The sequence below is a fragment of the Gracilinanus agilis genome, chromosome 1 (assembly GCF_016433145.1).
Source record: "Gracilinanus agilis isolate LMUSP501 chromosome 1, AgileGrace, whole genome shotgun sequence".
NCBI classification, from domain to species: domain Eukaryota; kingdom Metazoa; phylum Chordata; class Mammalia; order Didelphimorphia; family Didelphidae; genus Gracilinanus; species Gracilinanus agilis.
In genome coordinates, this window is record NC_058130.1 from 770,438,602 (window position 1) to 770,447,888 (window position 9,287).

The 9,287-nt window shown below is 54.1% G+C and overlaps 1 protein-coding gene across 1 annotated transcript; it reads right to left on the bottom strand.

The window, feature by feature from the left end:
* Positions 1–1,054: 1,054 nt before the first annotated feature.
* LOC123256910 (glycolipid transfer protein) lies at positions 1,055–7,783 on the bottom strand. The gene is made up of 5 exons (XM_044685466.1): positions 7,549–7,783; positions 7,140–7,297; positions 5,150–5,283; positions 2,747–2,897; positions 1,055–2,147 (listed from the first exon to the last, which is right to left on the bottom strand). The coding sequence occupies exons 1-5, from the start codon at positions 7,781–7,783 to the stop codon at positions 1,965–1,967; spliced, it is 861 nt and encodes a 286-aa protein (XP_044541401.1). The 3' UTR covers positions 1,055–1,964.
* Positions 7,784–9,287: the final 1,504 nt, after the last annotated feature.

The following is a 9,287-nucleotide window of genomic DNA, read 5'->3' on the forward strand; positions in this document are numbered from 1 at the left end:
CTGTCTGATGGTTTCACTGGGAATCCCAGTGATTCTGAGGCTTCGACAGGATTCCCTCCCTGATCCTCCACAGGGTGGTGTGGAGTCCATGTCCCATAAGGTCATCCCCTCAGTCAGGTGCCCCTTCCAGATCCTTCTTACCCTTCCCTGGTGCCCTCTGAATCTCCCCTTCTATTGTTAATAAATTGTCCTTCCTTCAGACGTGTGCCCTCTCCCTGGAAATTGTTTTGTGACTTTTCTGTATTAACCGTGTGTTTGTATTTTCCTTGACATAGAGTCGGCCAGTTCTTCTTTGTAGCATGGGAGGAAAAGAATGCTGGCTTTCTAAGGCCTGGGCTCTGCCCCCCCTCCCAAGCTAGGTGTCCTGGGGTGGAGGGGGAATTAAATTCAATTACTCTAAGGCCCCTCCTAGCTCTGATTTTCTGGGACAAGGAGGCTCAGTGTTAGGGGACACAATACAAAGAACCTCAAAGGCCCATTCCAGAAGCATTGTTTTGACCAAAGGCAGCATAGTGTACAGCGCTAGTCAGGAAGTCCCAGGTTCAAATCCAGCCTCACACGCTTACCAAATGTTTGCCCATAAGGCAAGTTACTGAAAAAGGAAATAAGACTAAAAGCTCAGAGGATTCTGTGCAACGAAGTACTTACAGGCTTTAAAAGCATTCATGACAGACGCTGGCGTTTTGGAGGGTTCACAACTGGGATTTCTCTGGGTCTCGCAGCAGGATGGTCGCTGTGAGCTGCCAACAACAGCGATTCGCACGGTTGTGTCCATCCTGTTTTCTGTCTACTAACAGAGCTCAAGCCCAGAGAGCAAAGCTCCCCAGACTGGGTGAGATAAGGGGAGGCCGGGCCTTGCCTCTACTCATGACTGATGCTGCCAAGCACATAGGAGGGCATCTTAAGGGATCTCGGAAGGAGGAGAGGGCCGGAGATCAGAACTTCATGCCCATGAGATGGAGGGTGGGGGTGGGAGGAAACAAGGATGGAAAGGCAGATTGAGGGCTGATCTGAGATTCTAACAAATGTACAAACCAAGCAAGAGGCCAAAAGTGATTTGAAAATAGTTTTAATAAGGATTATTCAGGTTTCTGTTTTCTGTTTCTTGGTTTTTTTGCATCAAAGTCCCTCTTACTTTTCCCCAAGAGCAATACAGCTATTCAACTCGAGACCAAAATGATTCTCGATCACAGCTTAGCAGCTCCCAAGAGCCCCGATTAAGGCAAAACGGAGGGGCTGGAGGGGGTGCTCAGAGTCTCAGCAGCACCAGGTCTCCCCCCAGCTCCCTCTGGGGTAATACAGATCACAAGACCAAGCTGGAAATGCTGTTCCTGAAGGGAAGAGTGAATCCAGAGGAAAGCAGAGCCTGGCCCTCCGGGAGAACATCTGAGCCAGGGTCAGAGAGGGCATCCCTGGGTGAGAGTCAGGCGTGGGGGCTTTGCTGGAGGTTAAAAACATCTGGCCAGAAGTGAGCAGAAGGAGAGCAGCGGCGGCGGCAGATGCCAGGACAGGGACACAACACACAGTAAAAGTCCCCCGTCAGTCACCTCAAATCACACTTCATTATTGTACCTAAAAATACTGGGGCCTCAGCCGAAGCAGGGGAGGCGGGCGCCCTCCCCGCAGTGTGCGAGACAATAACGGCAAAATCAAACCAGAACGACTCAGGACGTGATTGATTAGAAACGTTAATCACTAAACCCCCCTCAAAGGGAGCTCCGAAGCCTGCACGGACTCCGTGAAATTCTAAGGCAAAGTGGAAATGGGATCGTTCAATCTTATTGCTGTTTGTATAGAAAACTCTTAAAATGGGGCGCACCACGGAGCATGATACGTCCGTCTCGACTTAAAAGCGGCCGCTGCGGCCCTGGGTATGCGGAGCCGCGGGTATGCGGAGCCGCGGGGGGCAGCCTGGGATTCCTTTCACAGTGATTCGGGTACTCTGGAGACGCCAGCTGGCGCAGCTACACCTTGTAATTGAGCTCAGCGTTCATCTTGGTGTACATCTCGTAGATGATGTCGATGGTGGCCGTAAAGTTGACCAGAAAGAGGCGGACTTTCTCTAGGCACTCCTCTTCTGGGACATCCTGCCCCTTGGAGAGAGCCTTCAGGAAGTCCGACTTGTACGGGGCTGCATAGAGCGCTCCCTGCGGGGCGACAGGGAGCCAGCTCAGTGGGCATAGAGGGACAAAGGACGAGCAAGACAGATGGACAGAGTCAAGCACAAGGGGTCAGGGGTGGGTGTTTATGGTGTCCCAGGGGGCCCCCACAGGATTCTGGGGACGACATGGAACTTCCCACCTGGAGAGCAGCGAGCAGGCCAGCCTCAGCCTGGGACAAAAATTCCTACTCGGCAGGCCTGACTGGAAAGTGCTCAGTGACCCCTGGCCAGAGCGGGCTTTGGGTCTGGGATTGGGGCTCCCCCCATCCCCCCTGGGGCTTCCAGGCTCCTTCAGCTCAGAGAGAGGGAGAGTGATATTGTTATGGACATCCCAGGAGCCCTTGGGTGAAGCTGGAAAAGGCAGGAAGGAAGAGAGCAGCCTGGAAGGGGGCAAGCACTAGGGAGCAAGAGAAGGTTGGGGACAGAAGGGGCAGCACGGAGGTGAATAGGGAACAGGGACAATGAGAGGCCATGGCAGGGCTGGAGGACAGTGCCTGGGGAGGAGGCTCAGGCTGGCTGGTGGGGAGGGCCCCGAAGTGGACCCCAACCCCCCCTTTTACAGATTAAAAACTGAGGCCAGCTCACCTGAAAGATCTTCTGCACCAGCCAGCCATGGTACTTCTTGAGGGCCATCTCATAGGCTTTGGTCACGTTGACGCGGATGAGGTTGGGGCGGTTCTCGTCACGCTCCCCATCGCAGATGCTCTGGAGCAGCACTTGGATGAACCTCAGGCCCCTGTGGGACGGAGAAGAGCCCAAGGCCCATGAGGGCCCTTGCATCCTCAAACCCTCAAACATGGCAGCCAGCCTGGGGGAGGTGTCATTTACATGGCCTTCAGGGCCTCGGTCAGCTGGGGAGGTGAAGGAGGCTGAACAGCTCCCCATCCATGTACAAGGTGAGGCCGGGAGGACATTGCGAGGGCCCGGCTGACCCTACCAAGGCCCCCCACCTAGCTCCATCTGCAAACTGATCTCAGGCATCATGAGGACAAACACCTGATGACCTCTGACCTGCAGGCCACAGCCCCTGGACATGTCCAGAGGCCAGACTAGGGATCCCAGGGCCTGGAATCAAATCCTGGCCTTGTCCCTCCTGCTTATGTGACTCTGCTCAGCAATTTCTCCCATTCAGGGAACAGCCTAAAAGGCCTCTGAAGCCCTTTCCATCTCTAATCTCCCCACTGATGGGGAGCTCACTACCTATCTAAGGAGCCTGGGTGTTCAGGAGGAACTGTTATGGTTCACAAGTCTTCCTTATGTCCCACCTTCCCTACCCAAAGGGTAGAACAAGCCTGGGCATGGGCGCGTCTACAATGCTGGGGGCTGGGGAGGCTATCTAGACCGGCTCATGTTTCTAAAGGTGACAACCAACAAAGGAGCTTCCCAGGGCCAGGCTTCTTAGACCCACTTTATAAGGGAGTAAACTGAGGCAGAGCAGCCTGAGAGTGGTGTGCAGAGGTTTGCAAAGCCCTTTCCCAACAACAACTTTATGAGGAAAGTGGGACAGATTCTCCACGAACCCATTTTACAGAGGAAAACTAAGGCGACTTCTTCGTGATGTGACAAGTGTCAGAGGTAGGATTCATACTCAGGTCCTCCTAACTTCAAGGCTCACATTCCTTCCTTTTAACCCTTCCATTCTGAAATCGATACTGTGTGGGTGCCAGGGCAGAAGAGCGGTGAGGGCAGGCCAACCGCTGGAGTGACTCACCCAGGGTTACCCAGGGAGACAGAGGCTACACTGGAACCCAGGCCCTCGCCTCTCGAGGCCCGGCTATCTGCCCACAGAGCCACTCTCCCATTCTTTCTGGCTGGCACAGGCTGGAGCACAGGCGAGAGCTCTGCTTCCATGTCATGGAGGAGGGGGGAAGAGAGGGAAGAGAGGGACAGATCAGGGGAGAGGGGAAGAGAGGAAGAGAGAGAGAGAGAGAGAGAGACAGAGAGGGAGAAGAAGAGAGAGCGTGCTAGAGCAAGAGTGCATGAACGGGAGCCCGGGCAGGCCATGCACACCTGCTCCCCCGGCTATGCTTGCGGGCTTGGCTCTGCTTCCTGGGGGGTCCCTGCTGTCCCCCTTCCTTGGTCTCCCATGGGGCCATGCACTCGGACAGGGGAGCAGGGGGGACAGGAGCTGCTTCCTCCATCCATCTTCCCAGTACTAGGCACATGGCCAGCCATGGAGCCCCCTCACACATGCTGCCCAGCACTCACTAACCATTTCCAAGGCTCCCCCAGTGCCTGGCTCTGGGTGCTGGGCAGAGAGACACCGGGGCTGGTGTAGACACCGTCCCTGCTCTCTCTGAGCTTAGGGGCAGGGGCAGGAGAAGACCCCAACAGAGAGTTCCAGCCCAGAGAGGCAGCTCAGGGAGGCACATGTGGAGGCAGGGAGCCTGGCTTGGATTCGAGTCCTGCCTCTTACCCTGACTAGCTGGGTGGTCATGGGGGAGCCATCTCTTTTCGGGGTCTCAAGTTTCCTCCTCTGTAATATGGCCACAACCTCCAGGGGCTGTAGGAAACCGAGAAAAGCACCCCGAGGTCAAGCGTGTGAAGGAGAGGCACGCGCCGAGGAAAGCTCATTCTGAGATCTTTTAGGTTTGGTGGTTTCCGTCGTGTTGACTCTCTCTGACCCCTTTGGTGGTTTTCTTGGCAAAGGCCTCGGGGTGGTTTGCCATTTCCTGCTCCAGCTCATTTTACAGATGAGAAAACTGAGGCAGGCAGGATGAAGTGACTTGTCCAGGATGGCACAGGCAGTGTCTGAGGGAAGACCTGAGTTCCAATCTAACCTCAGACATTTGTTGGCCACAAGTCACTGACCTCCCATTACCTAGTCCTCAATGCTCTTAGAATGACAGGAAGACAGAAGGTAAGGACTTTTGTTTAAACTGCACATGCACATACACACACACACACACACACGCATGTGCATACACCCATACACATACACACAATGTACACACACACACGCACACACAGACTCCCCCCTTCTCTCACCTTTTCAACCACATGAGAGCCAGCGTGGCCCCGACCTTGGGCCACTCGGCCCCGTACATCTCCTTCTCTACCTCCAGGATGTTCTGCAGGGTCCGGAACTTGGTGGGGTCTGTGTCATAGACGGCCCGGATCGTCTGAAGCCAGACAAGGGAGAAGTCAGTTTGCTTCCGGCCTGAGCGGCCCCATCCACAGCGAGGACTGCCCAAAAGAAGGGGAGGAGAGACAGGAGCCGCATCCACCTCCCTGCGCGCTGTCCCAGATCCCCTCCGTGGGGACCCCAAAAACAGGATTTCAGGAAAAAGCATTGGATAGTTCCCGCATGAGCACACAGCTGGGGGCGGGAACCCAGGCATCAGCCAGAAAGCTTTGGGTCAGAGTCTGACTCTCCACGTGGTCAGCGTATGCCCAGGAGGCGCCTGATGCCCTGCTCTGAACCTCTGCCACATCATCCATCAAGTGGGGATGATCACGATGGCCGACATCTGCACCAACATGTGCGCTTGCATGGGGAGCAGAGGCTGGGAAGGAGGATGGTGTGGCTTCATTATTGCTTGGGCTGTCAATAAACAGCAGGCAATAACCTGGATGCTTATTTACACCTACAAGATCAGTCAGGAACAAAGGCCTGAGGGAAAGGAGGCTTCTTCAGCTTATTAAATAACACTTAACCAGAGTGGGGGCTCAGAGCTAACTCATTAGAGATTTTGCAATCTGAGTAATTAATAAGGAAATATGAAAATATATCTCGGATTGCCTTAGAACCTCAGAAGAAAATAAATCAAGAAAACAGTCAGGTGATCATCTCACCTAAGCTATATGTGAGGATCAACCACAAACGCCATGTTTTTATATACATTTATAGTTTTATCAATCCATTCTTCTATATATCTACACAAATACACATACAATTGTATCTGTACAAGTGTGTACATACACGCACGAGAAAGGATTGATAGGGGCAGGGAGGGAGCATAGTGGATGGAGAGCCAGGCTTAGAGTTAGGTCTTGGGTTCAAATCTGCTCTCAAACACTTCCTAGCTGTGTGACTTTGAGCAAGTCACTTCAATCCAACTGCCTAGCCCTGGTCAGTTACTAAGACTGGCCTTCTGCCTTTTCTTTCAAAGTTATACATATTACAAATAAAATGTATACAGTTCATTTTTAGTCTAAGGGAAAACAGAAACTACATTATAAATGGAATCCATTTTTTTTAGATGTTGATGTTCAGTCATTTCAGTCACATTCAGCACTTCGTGACTCTATTTGTAGTTTTTTTGGCAATGATACAGACATGGTTGGCTATTTCCTTCTCCAGCTCATTTGATAGATGAGGAAACTGAGGCAAAGAGGGTTAAATGACTTGCCCAGAGTCACCCAGTTGGTAAGTATCTGAGGCCAGATTTGAACCCAGAAGATGAATCTTCCTGACTCCAGGTCCAGTGCTCTATCCACTGTACCATCTAGATACTTTTTTAATTAAAAATTTTTTAAATTTTTAAGTATTTTCCCTGGTTACATGATTCACGTTGTTTCCCTCTCCTTTTCCCTCCCCTCTCCTGGAGCTGATGAGCAATTCCACTGGATTTTATAAGTGTTTAGATACTTTTTTTAGAGTAGATCTTGCTTTTTAAAAAGCCATAGGGTCTGTACTTGCAGCCTTATTAAGTATCTCCTATGCAAGGCACTGGGCTGAGCACTAGGGAGGCAGCGGCTACCCGCGACGGAAAGGCTAACCTTCGTTTGGTGCCCTATTCCAAAGCTCTGAACACTGACCCAGTCCTAGATGGCGGGGGCAGGAGAGGAGAAACAAGAGCTGCTCAGACTCTGGGCCACGACCGGTGCCAAGAAACGACTCCATTTTCTATCGTCTCTTCACCGTGGCAGGGATGGCCATCCTCAGGGGCCAAAGTGCCCACAACTCCCCCCCTTAGATGAATGGCGCCTGCCAGGAGCACCCAGAAATCCTGAGCACGGAGGCCCCTACACATACCTTGATGTTTCCGCTGATATCCGCTTTGATTGGCGTGAAGATGGGTGAGCCAAAGCAATCTGAGGTGAGAAAGAAGAGGCAAGATTTTAGGGCCACGACAAAGAGGGCAGCATTGGGAGGCACTGGAAAGGGGCCGGGGCTCCCGGCTGCCTCCGACACTCTCAGATCCCATTAACTAGTGACAAAAAAACACAGGAAAAATGTAGAAGAGGGGTGAGGTGGCTCAGGGCATAGAAAGCCAGGCCTGGGGAGGGGAGGTCCTGGGTTCCGATGTGACCTCAGACACTTCCTAGCTGCCAGGGAGGGAATGTGACATCCCTCGCCTCCCCTTTATGAGCAAATGTCAGCTTAAGGGGAATGTCTAGATTGACCAGAACTCGGCATCAGTAGCAGTCACTGGCTCTCTCACCATCCTGTCCTCCCGGCTCACCCCTCACCGGGACAGTCAAACCGTTCTGGTCGCTAACACTTTCCAAGCTGACGGGACTTTTCTTTATGGAATGACAGTTCAAGCACACCCCCGGATCTCCCTTCTCTTTCTGGGGCTGTCTAGCCACAAGCTCTTGAGGATCTGAGGAGTCGCAAACTCGGGGGGTATCTAAGAGGTCTCTGGTCCGGGCCAGAGTCCGGCTTTCTTGTGGCATCGGCTCCCTCTCCACAGCCCCATTTCCTTTTGGCCGGACGCCTGATTTCACTTTTTGTTTCTTGGCCACACTTAGCCCGCCGCCTCGCCCTATTGAGGATGGACTCTAAAATGGAAGGGAAGGGCTTTAGGAAGGGTTAAGGAGTACATTTTGCTTCCACATCTAAGGGATTCTAGGACGTGGGGGGCCTCGTTCCCCTTTTCTGTAAAGCGAGAGGGGATCAACCCAAGCCAAGGTCTGCAGGGAAGGGTCCGGGGGGGAGGGGGGGAACCAAACGTTTCTGAAGGAATCCATTAAAATGTAAACAATTAAGTTCAAACCTGGAGATCTGATTCCTTGGCCAAGGGTCCCCTGAGCTCTAGGAAAGCCACAAACCCCAACCCAGAAGGTTCCGGCCCGCCCGTGCCAAGCCCGGAATCCAAAGGGACAAAAGGCACTTCCCGCCCTCGAGGAGTCTCCAGTCTAAGGGGAAGACACAGACCAGAGACCGGAGCCTCCAGAGGTGGGAGCCTGGCTGGACCCTCGTCCCTTCCCCAGATCCGGGCCCGCAGCAACCCTGCAGCGCCTCCCTCGGGGCCTGAAGGCTCCCTGAGGAAACAAGGAGCTGAGGCCAGGCCTGGCGCTGCCCACTGGGCTGCAGCTCAGGGGTTGGGGGAGAAATGAGGGTGGGAGAGGCAGAGAGAGACCTAGTGGGGGGCTCTTAGCCCCGCCTGGCACACAGCTGGTGCTTAATGAATGCAGCACCGCCTTGACCCTGAAACCCAAAAGGCAGAGACGCAGCCAGAAAGGGCCGAGGACAAAAGTGAGCTGACAGGAAGCCAGGCAGGTCCTGGGGGCCGCCATGGGCGAGGAGGAGGAGGAGGAGGAGGAGGAGAAGGAGGAGAAGGAGGAGGAGGAGGAGGAGGAGGAGGCAGAGGCAGGGCCTGCATGGAAGGCTCCATCCCAGGGTGAGCTGCCACGATGGTTCCCCAAGAAAAGCGGCTGCTCGGGGCCTCCCAGGGGTTTCCCTTTCTAGTGGGCTTCAAGAACAGCTTCCTGTTTCCAGCTTGGGATTGGGGGATGGGGGGGGGCCTGGGGCAGCCTCCCCTCCCCCACATCGAGTCCAACCGCCTCATTTGACAGAGGAGGAAACTGAGGTTCCTAAAGAGTTCAGTGCGAGGGCCTGAGGCAGGGCCAGAGCCTGGGCCATCTCCTTCTCCAGCTCATCTGACGGATGAGGACATGGAAGCCCACAGGGTGAGGTGACTTGGCCAGGGTCACCCAGCTGGCTCCAGGCCTGGCTCTCCTTCCACCCCCCTAAACCCCTGTGGCCAGGAGCCGCCATCACTCACAGCAGGAGGCCCCGTGCTGGAGACGCCCCCAACCCTCTGATCTGCTCTGGGGGCCAAGGAGAGTTGGGGCAGGGGGGGTGTCGGTCTGGGGGTGTCGTGAGCCCCACCGACTTTCCATCTTGTTCTGGCTCCTGAGCAGAAGAGCAGTGAGGCCAGGCACTGAGGGAAGTGAC